We start from the raw sequence: 16617 nt of genomic DNA on the forward strand, positions 1-16617 counted from the left end.
GTCCAGAGGCGTCACGGCCATTCACTGTGCGTACGACGCAACACCCTCACTCACACAGATCCGTGATTTCATACCCCCCACTTTTTGAAAAAATAAAATATATTTTTTGATAATATATTGGTAAAATCAGGCAAAAAATAAGAATTAAATATCCTAACCCGAACCCTAAAACCGAAATAAAGTAACCAAAACACGAAAAAAAAACTAACAAAATCCGCCCCAAAAAACTTAGCAAAATTTTGAAAATACGGAATTTGTTTACATTTGACAGTTACAAATGTTTTTCACGCTTTTTCAAAAATAGCAGATCTACAAGCTCATAGCGCGGCACTCGGTGCCGCGCTATGAGCTTGTAGATCTGCTATTTTTGAAAAAGCAAATGTTTTTCACGCTTTTTCAAAAATAGCAGATCTACAAGCTCATAGCGCGGCACTCGGTGCCGCGCTATGAGCTTGTAGATCTGCTATTTTTGAATAGCCAAAGTGTAAAGTAAGGGGTATAGTCCACCGAAAGTCCATCCCCCCCACCTTCTGAGAGCCTGTGACGTCCCTGGGCTCGTCACCATATCACAAACATTTTCATGTCAAGGACCCCCAAATGTACATGCAGGGGGACCCCCATAAGAGAAGCTTTGTGTTGTTAAACATTTCCAAATGTACAAACTTTTTCCCCCTCACAAATGTTCAAGATTCTTCTAAATGTAGTATAAAATAGGGTATATAAAATAAGGGACCCCCTGGAATCGCCTCAAGTACCCCCTGGGGCTCCCCGGACCCCCACTTTGAGAACAACAAACTGTCCTATAAAAGATGTGCTGAGACAAGCATTAATTCCTTCTGAAGATGAATAGTTCAGAAGTAATATATGACGATGTGTTACTCAATAGTTGACCCTCTTGACCTTGACCTTTGATCTCCAAATGCACCATAGATCTGATATTGAGAGCCTGTCACCTGCTCAGCTTCTTTCCCCATGCAGACCAGTGAGACATATAAATATAAAGCCCTCCCCCATGACTCCTGCTTTTTAACTGTGCATATCAATTATATTTTTATGTAACCGCTAATTTATTGCTCTACCCTTTTTTAATTGCATTTTTATATTCTTAGTGCCATTACATTTTTATGTCCACACCTGCACCAAGAGATGTGCCTTGTGCAACTTGACGAATGAGGTCTGAAGTCTAAAACCACCCTCCAGTCCCCAATGGATGTCCTTTTTAAAATTAGAAAGGATCAGATTTTCTACCAGAGGTAATCTAACTACATTCCAAAAGAAACGGGATCCTTTCTTGACATTTTTAACTCCATCTAATCCCCTCTCACTGAATGATTAAGCCCCCCCTCTCTCTCTTCTCCTCTCTTTCTACCTTTCCTTCTCTACTTCCTTTTCTATTTCTCTCTTTCTATTTGGTCTTTGTTTTCATATTCTTTGTTTTTCAAAAGCAAGATTATGTGCCAAGATCTTCTCAATATTATTTTTCTGATGTCTGTTTTTTATGTGTATGTTTTCACTGAGTCTACACCATTGGTTCTCAAAGTGGGGTCCGGGGACCCCCAGGGGTACTTGAGGGGGTTCCAGGGGGTCCCCAGCTAAATGATGGACAGGAACCAAATGGACCCTTATGGGTCTGTAACTCTGAGAGTGTACAAATGGAACCAAATGGACCCCCCTAACGGGTCCATTTGGTTCCATTTGTACACTCTCAGAGTTAAATTAACATTGATTTTACAATATGAATTGGGGTCCCAGAGATATAAATGCCATTTAATGGGGGTCCGTAGCCCTAATGCATGTCAAACTGGGGGTCCTTGAAATTAAAATGGTTGAGAATCACTGCTAGAGCCGTAAAAGATCTTCTCTTATGGGGGTCCCTGGCTTATCTTTTAAAAATGGGGGTCCGCGGGCTAATAAGTGTCAATTTGGGGGTCCTTGACATGAAAAAGTTTGAGAACGACTGGTCTACACTACAGAATAATAACTCACCTGTTTGTCGAACGGAAATGTTAAACTCACCCATAGCTGGAACAGAAGGAGTTTCCTGGACCAGAATGGTCAGCAGCAACAATAACATGATGGTCCTTCTCAGGTCAGAATTTTAATCCAAGCGTCTGTTACAGCAAAGTATGAAGACCTTGTTGTGATCCTTTTAGTTTGGGAAGCAGGTCTTTATTCTGGGACCTCTTATCTGCTGGAAGAACATCCCGGTTTGTGTGTCACTTACTGAATGTCTGTCCCACGTACCTTGACCTCCAAAATCAGCGATAGGACCATCCATCCTCCCATTGTTCCCTAAGTCTCCTCTCTCTCTCTCCATCCCAAACAGTGTGGACAATGGACATGCATGTCCACACTGCAGTCTTCAGGGCCTGAGACTGCCTCAGGTCAGCTCCACTCAGTGGTTTGCCATCCAAAGCTACATTTTCTCAGTTAGTAAATGGTAAATGGTGCATTTATATAGTGCTTTTATCCAAAGCGCTTTACATAGATTGTGCATGGGTAAATGTATCACCCATTCACACACCGATGGAGGAGGAAATCATGCAAGGCACCAACCTGCTCATCGGGAGCAATTAGGGGTTCAGTGTCTTGCTCAAGGACACTAAGACACTAACTCTGAGGGAGCCCGGGATCGAACTGTGAACCTCACAGTCCCCATCCGGCCGCTCTACCGGCCACTCTACCCCTGAGCCACTGCCGTTAAATAGCAAATAGCAAATAACGCTCAGTGACCATGCAGTGTAATGACCTCGGCAATGACTGTCAGTATACATTATTAATGCATTAATTAGCGGAGCAGCTAAGTGCTACGATCTTTCAATTTATGATACAAGCGTGAAAATTGGCGTGAGCAGTCTCCATGGGTCACTTGACAAGAAAATTGTCCGAGGCAGTTGTAATTTCAAGATGGCGGCCATTTTTCAAGATGGCCGACACCTTAGTGGGCAGTTAAGTGATATGATGGTTTATTTGGTGATACAAGCATGAAAATTGGCATGAGCAGTCTCTGTGGGTCACTTGACAATAGGCCACCCACAGCTACTTGAAATTCCAAGATGGCGGCCATTTTTCAAGATAGCCAACACTTTAGTGGAGCAATTAAGTTATATAATGGTTTATTTGGTGATACAAGCATGAAAATTGGCATGAGCAGTCTCTGTGGGTCACTTGACAATAGGCCACCCACAGCTACTTGAAATTCCAAGATGGCGGCCATTTGTCAAGATGGCCAACACTTTAGTGGAGCAATTAAGTTATATAATGGTTTATTTGGTGATACAAGCATGAAAATTGGCATGAGCAGTCTCTGTGGGTCACTTGACAATAGGCCACCCACAGCTACTTTAAATTCCAAGATGGCGGCCATTTGTCAAGATGGCCAACACTTTAGTGGAGCAATTAAGTTATATAATGGTTTAATTGGTGATACAGGCATTAAAATTGGCATGAGCAGTCTCTAAGGGTTGCTTGACAAGAAAACACTCACATCCACTTGAAATTTCTATTTTCCCCTGGATCCTCAAAAGATAAATTTTCTCATAGAAATGTATGTTTTTTTTTCATTAAGGGCAATTATACGATTATTGTTATTATGCTAAAGAACAACTTTTAACACATCACAATACAGTTGTGTTGATTTGTTGATCATAGATAGATTAGATAAGAGTGAATATCCGCACTACCAGGGCACACTGGTGATATATCACTGCTGTTAAACTCAGAGTGGGGTTCAATGTCAGCTAATTGAAAGTTAGTACCCCAAATGCTGTCTAATTTACCCCAAAACAATTAGATAGCCGCACCTGAATTGACAGGTTGTGCCAGCGCGGGAGAGCCGAGCCAAGGTTAATGGGGTTTTAGTTAACCGGATGGTGTACAGATCGCACGGGATTTAAATGGCATTGGATGAATGATCGGACTAAGTGTAGGGTTAAGGCACGAACTTAGTTGTATCCATACATCAAAGTGCTTGGTAAAAGGTGGTAAAAGGATAAACCCTCGGCCTCTGCCTATGCTGCAGACATGGCAGAAGCCATCATAACAGCTGAGAAAACTAACTGGGACAGATGTTTCATTTGTCAGCAGGTCACCAAGGAAAAACTCATTCAGCCGAGTTTATTCAACAGAGAGCAAGATCGTACTGGTTATGATACCATTGCAAGAAATGTTCCATTATTTCATAAGATCAATGCTCTGCCTATCTTACTTAGTCTAACCCGACTAGATGAAGGTGATGGCATAGAAATCACATTGACAAGAAACAGAGCAAAATATAATTTAAGCTGTAAACTTAGGTTCAACAACACAGAGCTGGAAAGGGCCCAAAAGAGAGCATCTACATCTTGATCTCTTTGCCAGAAAGCAAAGACATTATGACTTGATCCCACCAACTCAAGCAGCACTCAAAGAGCATGCCAAACGTGCTTCTTATGAGGCTGGATACGTGTGGGGACAGGCATTGAAGCGACATCCACAAATGCCGAGCCCATCTGACTGGGGATGGGTGGAACAGGACGAGAAGTGGAAAGTCTTCTGGACTCCACTTCCACCTATTGCGGAGAGTTGTTGGGAGTTGACCAAATGTGGGTGCACCAAGGCATGTACTGGAAGGTGTAAGTGCTTCAGATATGGTTGCACATGCCTATGTAGTTGCCCCTGCTAGAACCTATTTGCATGTTTATTTTGCCAGAGTTGTTCCCCGTTGTCCTCTGTGTTTTCAAGTGTAGGCCTATTAGTGTGTAATTTTCAGTTGTTACTTTGTAACATTGCTTCCACTGCCATACGTAACAGTGAAGCACATTTTCAGTTTAGTTCCTTAGTATAGGTTTGTCATGGTTCTGTGGCTACTGCCATTCAGTATTAGCCATTGCTCAATTATAATGTTGGAGCACTGTCCATTCAGCACCACAACTGTGCTAATCAGCACCACAACTGTGCTCATTTATTAGTCATATTTTTTGTTTCCCCATTTCTTAGTATTTATTTGACACATGTAATGGCTGTTAGTTAAAAAATAAAACATAAATCCTCCCTTGTGACTGTTACCTTGTCGTGGTAAGGGAGCTTGTGTACCTCAGTGAACCCTGAGAGCTATGCCAGTGGGAGGCAACTCCTACAGGTTTTACCAAACTGGACAGGTTGTGGGCGAGGAGTCAGACAAAACACAGTCAAACAACCTCTCTTGACAGAGCTTTTTGAGGAACCCAATACATTTCTTTTTTTTTTTAAACTTACATTTTTATCCCACGATTTTGTAACCCTATTTTTAACACCCAGTGCCAATCGTCTATGTAATCCTGGGCACTACCTTCCCTCTGCCAACCTAGGGAGGCCAGGGCCGAGCTCATGCCTCCTTCAATGCATGAGAGCCAACTGACCTTCTTGTCACCTGACAGGGGGGAGTTTCCCTGGTAGGACGTAGCGCGTGGAAGGAACACGTTATTCCAACCAGTTCCCTTCCCCTCCATCAGGCGCCCCGGCTGGCCAGGGGGAGGCAGTATAGTGACCAGGATTACTGCATGTTTTTGTGAGGGTACCTACCCTAGGAGACACGGGGAGAACATGCAAACTCCACACAGAAAGGCCCTTTCGCCAACCCCGCCTAGGGTATGGGCGCTGATGACGCGGAGGAGAGAACACGCCCCCAGTGCCCACAGCGTCCCCTGTGGGAATCGAACCTAGGACCTTCTAGCTGTGAGGCGACAGCGCTACCGACTGCACCACCGTGCCCCCAACCCAATACATTTCTATGAGAAAACGGTATCATTTAAAGATCCACATGGCGGGCGGCAGTCATCTTGAAATTTCAAGTGGTGGTTGTGGGGTTTCTTGTCAAATGACATTTTGAGACGGCTCATGGCAATTGTCATGCTTGTATCACCAACTAAATGATTTCTTAAGCTTAACCGCTCCACTAAGGTGGTGGCCATCTTGAAAAATGGCCGCCATCTTGAAATTTCAAGTAGCTGTGGGTGGCTTATTGTCAAGTGACCCACAGAGACTGCTCATGCCAATTTTCATGCTTGTATCACCAAATGAACCATTATATAACTTAAATGCTCCACTAAAGTGTCCGCCATCTTGAAAAATGGCCGCCATCTTGAAATTTCAAGTAGCTGTGGGTGGCATATTGTCAAGTGACCCACCGAGACTGCTCATGCCAATTTCCATGCTTGTATCACCAAATGAACCATTATCATACTATAATTCTAGTAACCTCTGTAGTAGTACGTGAGTGAAGATACCCGGTTCTCCTCACTGGCTGGACCAATTGCTCTGATTTTGCACACAGCCATTGACCATTACCATCTGAACGCAACTGTGAAGCCCGTTTTTCAATTTCATCAAATCTCAGCTTCTTATTAGCGTTTCTGTGTCAAACACTGTCGCCATGGTTACGGGGCTGCCCAGCTATAGGACGAACCGGGTTGCCAGATCATGTGCGTATATCCCCCCACGGATGCGCTGCGCCGACCGGGTATGGTCTAGTATAACTTAATTGCTCCACTAAAGTGTTGGCCATCTTGAAAAATGGCCGCCATGTTGAAATTTCAAGTAGCTGTGGGTGGCCTATTGTCAAGTGACCCACAGAGACTATTCATGCCAATTTTCATGCTTGTATCACCAAATAAACCATCATATCACTTAACTGCCCACTAAGGTGTCGGCCATCTTGAAAAATGGCCGCCATCTTGAAATTACAACTGCCTCGGACAATTTTCTTGTCAAGTGACCCATGGAGACTGCTCATGCCAATTTTCACGCTTGTATCATCAACTGAAAGATTCTGCCAATAAAAAGCATTTAGCCGCTCCACTATAATTCAGTAACATCACATTTAAATGTGTAAACCTATTAGAAATAGGTACTTTATTTCAATATACAGTATAGTTTGTTTGTAAAGATTTTCAGGGATGAAACTCACCGCCTAAACTTTGCCTACCTTTTATATTTCCATGAATGAGAACCAGCGTAATTGCTTGTATCAGCGATAAGGCATAACATTGTGATAGACATTGGTGAAGTTCTACAGTATACATTACAGCAGGTCCTGGGGCCTTTTGCAAACAGAAAGGACAGCTAAACTGAATGTTTAGCCTTTTGTGAGCAGAGACAATTCTTGTGACCTGCACAGAAGATGCCAATGGGGCCATTCTGACCATCTAGAATGATCCATAAGGTACTGTAGTTGCCAAGTTAACCTGTATGTGGGTATTTTTGATTCAGCTAATTCAATTCAAGATCATGGCTCTGGAACAGTGGATCCCAGTTGGCCAAATTTCCCAGAGGCCCCCGCTGACCTTTGGGCCCCTGAGCCGGACAGGCCTGTTTATGGAGATCGATCTGCTGCCATCTTCATCTGCCATCCTCCATCTCTCCTCCTTCCACTCTTTCCCTGGATTCTCTGCGTCCCTGTGGTTTTGAAGCTGTCATTACTGCTTCATTTTAGACGAAAAAAAAACAAATTACACTTCATTAAAAGTAATTTGACTTATCTGCCAACTGTCATACTGATGCATGTATACCACTTCCTACGAGACAACGGGCTCAGGATTGACTGTGCAGTAAACAAAGATCATCAGTGTGAACATCGGGCAAGCAATAAGCGTGAATACGTATTAATTATTACTTGATCAGCGGTCAAACCCAAACAAACGCACAACAGATGTGGCCATTTTAGATACAATATCTTCAAATGGACCTGACGTTTGCGGTTTCTTCTTTCTCCTACGCGAATTAAATCAATAGTTCACTCTAGTCAACAAGGCCATTAGCAGAAATGAGTTGGAACATGGGAAGCTTCTTCTGTGATTACTTTTCAACCTCTACAGTTAGATCTACCGGCCCCAATATGTCTTTATGCCCCAGGCAGGCACAAGTGGATTGATTCAGTTAGCCCTCCTCATTATGACCTGAGGCCGATTTGGAAAAAAAATAATCTTTTTCAGTTTTCGGAAAAACTTTTGCTATATCCGTGGTGCTCAAGCTTTTTCATGTCAAGGACCCCCAAAATGATATGTATTTGGCCGCCGGCCACCCATTTGAAAAGGTTGTGTGCCAGGGGGACCTCCAGAAGCAAGTATTTGAGTTAAAAATGTTCGCTTAAAAAATAAATAAATATATTATTCAAAGATTTGCAAACATCTTCACGATTAAAAGAAATTGCCGATCTACAAGCTGACAGCTGACAGCGTGTCGCAGGTTCGAATCCCGACGACGTTTGCTGCGTGTCACTCCCCATCTCTCTCTCCCCATTTCCAGTCAGTCTAGTGCAGGGGTCTTCAACGTTTTCAGGCCAAGGACCCCCTAGCTGAGAGAGAGATGAAGCAGGGACCCCCTCTATATTGTATTAAATTGTGTTTCAGATAAACTTTTGCTGCTCTTTTTTCCCTCTACACCTATAACTCTTTGCCAAAAATAGCCGATCTACAAGCTCACAACGCCTCGCAGCGCGAGGCGTTGTGAGCTTGTAGATCTGCTTTTTTGGGCTAAAGTTCTCCTCAGAAAAGGGATGTTAGGGTTAATGTAAAAAAAAAAAAAAACATCACACAAAGATTTGGCGGACCACCTGTATTAACTCTCCCTGTTGAAGACCCCTGGTCTACTGCATCTATCAATAAAGGCAGAAAAAGCCAAAGAAATATATTTGTATCTATATCTTTTTAAAGAACACTGCAAAGGAGTGGATATATTATATTTGAGTTATTTCTATGTACTATGATGATTACTATATTGTAATGTTTTGTTGCAAATGTCGAGGAGCTGAAACCCAGTGATTTGAATCTTGAACCCCATCACTTTGTATTGTAAAGAGTCAGTACCTTTGATTGAGTTACGTTTCTTTTTCTTTCTCTTCTGCACTGTAATTGTATTAGTTTTAACTTTTTGTTTTATGCATCCTAATGTCATTTTATGATTGTGTTTCCTTTGCTTTGATGTTTGTAAAGCACATTGAATTGCCTTGTTGTTGAAACGTGGTCCATACAAATAAACCTGTCTGGCCTTACCTCAGCAGCTGTGTATCTTCATAGGACATCCGGCTAGAACGGGAAGACCTGCGGGCCAAGGACAGTCAGTCAAGGCCTCCAGTAACTGCTGCTAGCAAACGCATCTGATATGTCACATTAATCAACACACACACACACACACACACACACACACACACACACACGTTTATATTACTATAATTGTGAGGACATCAACACTTTAGGACAGCCATGTTATGAATGCCATTTAAAAATATTAATTGCCATTTTTAACCATAAGCCTAAGGCCGAAAAACAGCAGATCTACAAGCCCACAACGCGTCGCGACACGTTGTGAGCTTATAGATCAGCTGTTTTTCGGTGCATGACACTGGCGCGCAACTAAGTATAAATCATGTTGAACTCTAACTCCAATCCCTAAACCTAACCTCTAAGGCACCTAAATGTCTAATCCTGACCTGAATGTTTTTCTAATTGTTAACGTATCTCTAAAAATCGTTTTTTTAACTATAAAACAACCATTTGTCTTGTGAGGAGTGAGGACCAGGAAAACGGTCCTCAAAATGCATATTTCTTCAAATTCCACTATACTTGGTCCTCGCTAGTAACACACACACACACACACACACACACACACACACACACACACACACACACACCTAACCAAATGGACCCGTAATGTGTACCCTCTCAAGAGTTACAAATGGATAAAATAACACTTTTTTTAAGAAAAAAAAAAAGCTGGACCACCAGTTCCAAAAACTGGATAAGGATTTTATTGATAACTGAATTACATTTCTCTTTTATACATATTTCATAAATGATACAGGATTTTACATTTTCTTTTTTTTTTGTTTGCCAACATTACAGCTTCAGATGTCAACAGAAGAAACCAACAAAAAAAAAACAAAAAAAAGAAAGCGGTTCCGAATGGAGAAAATGATCATTTCAACCCAATATTTTTGCTCCACTCTTTTTTAGGCATTTTCAACGTACTTTGTATTGCAAGTGCACACAAACAAACAAACAAACGAGATGAAACGTCAAAACAATAACACGCGTTTCAACAAAAAAAGAAAACGTATTCAATGCAATGGGAGCGGGAAAAGAGGACGTGGGATGGATACAGATGAAAGGACAAAGGGATGAGTGGAAAACAGTGGAGGTAAAGTGACAGTCCGACACGCCGTCATACGGCGGAGTCCGGCACGCACGACAAAGTAGGCTATAAAACGTTTTTTTTTAAGTGCCCTATACGCCTCCCTTTGGACTTGATTCTGTGACAGGAGTTAAAGGTTTCATGACATTCAGATTTACAAAACATTTGAAGTCTTTATCATGGTCCTTCAAACATGTATTTAAAGGTTTTAACTGAAAAATCCACTCCAGTGAGCCATGGCAGACTTTTTTCTCTCTGTGTCCTGAAGCCTTTTCAGCTGCAATGAAAACAAATTATATTTGCCTGCGGGTGTCGCTGTTGAGGGATTTTGCCTGTCTATCATCGCCTCTGCTCCGCCCCCCCAAAGAAGAAGGATAGGGGAGGGGAGAGGGAGGGAGGAGAGGGGGGCGGGATTAATGGACTGTGACATCAAAGTCCAGGGGCCAATCCCAGCACTTAACAAAAAATATATATATTCCGAATTATTCAGAAAACCCCAGACCACAGATAATCCACTGAAAGTTCTTTTTTGGTGTAATTGAAATCATTAAAAAAATGAAAAAATAAAAATAAAATAATGAATGTCATGAAACCTTTAATTAGGTGAGGGGGGTGGGAGGGGATCGAGAGATCTCCCAAAGCTGCACAGAGGACCGAAGGTGTCTTTCCATCTATTGAGGACTATTGCAGGCAGATGACACGCTGTGGGGGGGCAACTAGACATGGGGAGAAGGACTAGGGGTGGAGGATGGGTTGCAGTTGGGTTGGGTTGGCTGGGATTGAGTCAGATTTTTTGGCTGGGCAGGACGTTCTGAGGACCATGGCATAAAGATGTAGTAGTAGCCCTGTTCATTCACTCCCTCTTTACACCTACAGAGTTCTCTTACAAACCATGTTCTTTAAATTATTTCTGAAGATTTTTTTTTCTTTTCTTTTCTTGATAAATCGTATATTTTTTCTTCTTCTTCTTTTTACATAATTCCCCGTGTAAACATACATTCATGCAACACCCGCTTTATAATAAAGTTTCCTATATTCGATATATTTTGTTTTGTTTTTTTTTGTAGTTTTTTTTAAAGGAAAGAAAAACCAAGGCAATAAAAGGTGGATGTGGACGTGACGAAGCGGAGGAGGAGGTGGGCGAAGCGCAGAAGAAGTCAGTGGTGAGGAGGATTGGACTGCAGACAGAGTTAACTAACACCCTTAGGGGTTTCATTTATACTCGGGTCTGCCCGACCCGGCCTTGGCGTTTTCAAATCAAGTAAAAACTGTGTAAAATTAGCCCAAAAGGAAAGAAACATCTCCAAGGAAGCAGTATCACATTATGTGATACGTGCGTGCGTGTGTGTGTGTGTGTGTGTGTGTGTGTGTGTGTGTGTGTGTACGTGTAACTTGGCATAGTGTGTACAAGAAGTAGAATTTAAAGCTATTGATCCCTATGAGGTGGGAGTGCGGGCTCAATTGATTTATACGCTTTACTGAGCAGCAGCGATTAGGGGGGGAAAGGATTCATGGACGTGGTTATCTGCTTGATGCCTACACTGCCCAGTACGCTCACACAACGACAAGCATGTGGAATAATACACACAGACAGACACACACACATACACCTGCTAAAATTCACTTATTCTAATTTCTTCCTCTTGCCAGTGCACTATAAAGTGCCCTCCTTTCTGCAGCAGAGGCTGGTTTCTGAAGTGCAATGGAGGTTGAGATTGAAAGTTTCAACTCGGGGGCTCAACGATCTTCACATTAGAAATGACTGTATAAACATCCTCTATATAGCATTCTTTACCATCCAAAAAGGCACCATTTTCCTTGGAGATCACACGCATTCCAGACATGTACTCTCGCCCATCCACACACACACACACACACACACACACACACACACACACACACACACACACACACACGGACAAATCCTAACTTTGAGATCTGAATGGATAACTTTTGATAAAATCATGCATTTCAGCTTCACGCACTATAGGATCTCGGGACGCAGGAGATGACAAATGAATGGGAGATAAACATGGACTATAGCGTCTCTGCCCTGGGGCCTCAGGACATTTGGGGTGTCAGGTCATTGTGCTTCCCCACACCGTTACAAAGGCGTCCTGTTCAAACTTGGACCGAAAAAAATCGTCTTTGAAACCTATCTAGAGCAATAAGTCCTAAGTAGAGAACGTCCAATCCCCACCACAAACACAAACACAAACCTAACTGAGCTGAAACAGGTCCACCCTCTGTCAGTTCCAAGAATGGACAACATATATATATATATATGGCTTTAACTGGCTGTGAAAATCTACCAGGGTGAGACACTAAAGCCTGTGTTATACTCAAGTTGCACGCAGGGCCGTGTCATAAACCCAAAAACAGCCGATCTACAAGCTACAAGCGAGCTTGTGGTTTGGCTATTTTTGGTGCGCAACACCAGCGCAGCAAACCGAGTATATAAATCAGGCATGGAGGCCGGAGGTGGCAAAGAAGAAAAATGACCCGATGAAAATACAAAATTGCAACAACGCTCCTACACATTCACAAAGTTTCTACTGAGGGCATACCATAGCATGCAGTCTAAACCTGCCTTACCGAGGGGCAGGCAGCATTACAGCAGAGGGAGGAGAGAACACTCTGAATTTAGTTTGACGATGAGAAAGCCACCAGAAGTGAGTGAAGTGAGTGAGTGAATGAATGAATGCCGTATAGTGGTGTACGATTTACAACGCGAACGGCCCTTACAGCCATTTCCGAGATTGGTTGCCAAGCCTGGTGAGGCGAGGGAGCGTTTTTTTTTGCACTCGCCGCACTACTTTGCACTCTGTATGCATTCAGTCAAATGTGACCCTCACGGGCACGGTGGTTTTCATCTGTCACCAAGATGGACCAATCCCCATGTTGAGAAATTGTCAGGAGCCTGGAAATATTTGTACTTTCGGCACGGTAATGCTTTCCAATGGGGAAAATCACGATTGATTGCAGATGTCACCGAGTCATCCATCCAATCTCTATTCCTCCATATCTCGGCTTCATATAAAGCCCTCATATACACAAAACACATCAAAAGTCAATCTACGGCATGCCTCAGTGAATGTCTGGGGAAACACTCACGACAAGTAGTTTTAATTCATATATTCATACTTTAGCATATTCCACTATAGTCTCAGTATTCACAAAGATGAGATTAATATAAAGATGATCGTATGGCCTTTTGATGGCTTTTTCTGCTCCAAAGCATATACATCAAAGCCATATTAACCCTGTTTACCATCCATCACCATCCATTTGCTTTGCTTTAGTGGCCATGCACTTTGTTGCTGCATGTTAGCGCGTGCTGTTTTGGAGTGGTCTGCAGGTTATCTGGGTGGATGATGCCTCACAGGCAACTGTGGAATACATTAAGAGTGTTTATTATCGACAGATAGGTTAGGTCAAGGTGGTGAATGCATAGTATGATGAGTGAGAGAGAGTGCGTGTGCGTGTGTGTGTGTGTGTGTGTGTGTGTGTGTGTGTGTGTGTGTGAGAGACAGGGACGTGCACAGATAGACTCTAGGTGGTGCTGGAGCACCTGCCCTTTGCCCTCTTGACCAGAAGTGCCCTTTTGAAAAAAAGAAGAAAAAAAAAGTTTTTTTTTCCAGTTTACAGCAGGGGTCTTCAACAGGGGGTCCTCGGAGTTACTACAGGGGGTCGGCCAAATCTTTATGTGATATGATTTTTCTTTTTACCATAACCACTCGAAACCTAGCATCCCTTTTCTGAGGAGAACTTTAGCCAAAAATAGCAGATCTACAAGCCGCTTGTAGATCGGCTATTTTTGGCAAAGAGGTATAGGTGTAGAGGGAAAAAAGAACAGACCAAGTAAACAAAAAAAAAGTATAATTTACTTGAGCACCTGCCCCTCAAAATGTCTGTGCACGCCACTGAGAGAGTGATAGTGAGAGAGAGAGAGAGAAAGAGAGTGCACACTGGACAGTTGAGGGGTTTCTTGATGATGAGAGAGATCTGGAGGAAATGCAAATTAGTTTCTACTGAAAAGATGTCTGTAAGAGAGAGCTCCTCCCCCCACTGAAAAAAAAAACTAGCCTCTGTTCACTTTGATTGTATATGTACTATATATATATATATATCTATATATATTTCTATATATTTTTCATAACAAATATACTATGGCTTTCAAAATAAAAAGTGCCAAAATATTTTTTGGAATAAAAGAACACACAGTGATGTTTTTGTCGGTAGTTACTCTCATCCTCGGCGCAGACAGACCCGGGCCCCCCCCGGTACACACAGGACGTCAACAGGAAGAGGAAGTGAGGCACGTCCCCCCCCCCCCCCCCCCGAAAGCCGCACCTTCCCCCCCCCCCAACATCCTGCAAAAGGCTGAAGACACAGGCCCCTGATAAGGGTCACACACTGGGCGGGACAACTGTCCTAGTCACCCAGAGGGGGGGCGGGGCGTGGTCCAGGGAAAGAGGTAGGGGGGGCAGCAGATTTCTTTTTTGGGCCACAGGACGTTGAAGGTCAACCCGGTGGTCCGGCCGCGCCCCCTTTGAGCCCCCAACCCTGCCCCTCTCGCCCCGAACCCCACCCCCCCCAAACGCCTGCAGGGTAGGAAGAGGGCATCCTTGTAAACTTTTGATTTGTGGGACAATGCCCCCCCTCTGGAGCCCCCACCCTGACCAAACAGGGGCGTGGCGCGCGCTTGCATGTGTGTCCACACGGTGTGAACGCTGCAAAAAAGCACGACCACACCGCTCGATGGATGGATGGCACCTCCGTCGGTGGCCCATCGGATGAGTCGGGGACTCATGTCCCAGTGTGTCCCCCAGAGTGTATTTCGGAACATACACACACACACACACACACACACACACACACACACTGCATGTCCTCTCAGGTGGAGTGCCTCCTGGCTCTGATACGTCCTATCCCCCCTCGCGGGCCGTCCCTCTGGAGTCTTGAGGCATAAATCCCATATTAATGCCCAGGTTCATTCATTAATTCCACCTTCTTCTTTTTGCGATCATCATCATCATCATCATCTCCCACTTCTCGGGACGTTGATAAAAAGGGGTTCAGTGTTGCTCTTGGGGGGCTTTTTTCCCACCATCCTCCTCCTCCTCCTCCTCCTCCATCTCCATTCGATGGGGGGGTTTTTGCCTTGCAATTATATTTCAGGTAAAAATAAAAAGTAAAATAAAAAAAGGAGAGAGAAAAAAAGAACAGAAAACCAACTCCCACCACGGTCAAGAGAGTGATGGGGCCTGTTGGGGAGACGTGGGGAAGGGAGGGAGGAAAGGAGAGGAAAGGAAAGGCGTGGACGGAGGGAGGGAGGGGGGGGTTGGTATAGGGGGGGCTGGAAGGGTTAAGGGGTGAGGTGGGATATAAGGAGCTCAGAGAGGAGAGGGGTGGGACAGGTTGGTGGTTGGTGGTGGTTGTTGGTTGGTTTTGGGGGGGTTTTCAGTCTTTCCATCAATCTTTACTGGAGGTGAGCTGCTGAACTGGGAGCTGGAGCTGGAGGGGGTCCCGCAGACGCCTGAGATCCAACTCCACCTGGACGGGACGGGACGGGAAACAGAGAGAAGTTATGCTTCATTTATTTTATTATGCGCTGCACACAACGGTGTTGTAGCTTATCTACTAGTCTAGTGGATCAGAGATCTCTGCCTACTGATAATAATAATTATAATGGATTTTATTTATAATGAAAATCTCAAAGTGCTACAATAGGCAGTTGTATAAAAAAGAATCATCAGACCATTAAAAAAACATCTAAGAAACTGAAACAAAACATTTAAAACATGAGGGCATAAAGCCTAGAGGTAAAACCAGTGTAGCTAAAAGAATGCTTGGTTAAAAAGGTAGGTCTTCTGGGGCGTCTGCTGGCCTAGCGGTCCAGGCGCATACCACATAAACTGGTAATCCAGCATGACAGCGTGTCGCGGGTTCGACTCCCGTTCCCGACGACCTTTGCTGTATGTCTCCCCCCCATCTCTCTCCCCATTTCCTGTCAGCCTACTGTCCTGTCCAAATAAAGGCATAAAAGCCCCAAAGAATATCTTTAAAAAAAATCCTCACAGAACTTGTGAGCTGTCCTATGTCTGTCTGTGTTTTGCTATTGAGAATTGGCTATTGGTATAGGTGTAGAGGGAAAAAAGAACAGACCAAGTAAACAAAAAAAAAGTATAATTTACTTGAGCACCTGCCCTCAAAATGTCTGTGCACGCCACGCACGGCATAAAAGCCCCAAAGAATATCTTTAAAAAAAATCCTCACAGAACTTGTGAGCTGTCCTATGTCTGTCTGTGTTTTGCTATTGAGAATTCTTATAAGTCACCATTTAGCATCGCCTCAGTCTCGCTCAGCCTCCTTGGAACCTGGCAGCGATGGGCACAAAAAAAAAGTACTGTACCTCTAAGTACCTGATACCAGGTGCTATTTGCAAGAGTAGAGATGGTGAGTGCTGAG

General features: G+C 43.6%; 1 protein-coding gene across 2 annotated transcripts in view; it reads right to left on the reverse strand.

Moving 5' to 3' along the window:
• Window positions 1–9740: 9740 nt before the first annotated feature.
• Window positions 9741–16617, reverse strand: part of mcu (mitochondrial calcium uniporter) — a 143070-nt gene continuing 136193 nt past the window's right edge. For both annotated transcript variants that reach the window (XM_084076902.1, XM_084076901.1), the window contains exon 9: window positions 9741–15702. In XM_084076902.1, the coding sequence (XP_083933028.1) occupies window positions 15622–15702 (81 nt within the window). In that variant the 3' untranslated portion in view covers window positions 9741–15621. The remainder of the gene's footprint in view (window positions 15703–16617) is intronic.

Source organism: Gymnoscopelus microlampas, assembly GCF_963454915.1.
Source record: "Gymnoscopelus microlampas genome assembly, chromosome: 13".
Classification (NCBI taxonomy): domain Eukaryota; kingdom Metazoa; phylum Chordata; class Actinopteri; order Myctophiformes; family Myctophidae; genus Gymnoscopelus; species Gymnoscopelus microlampas.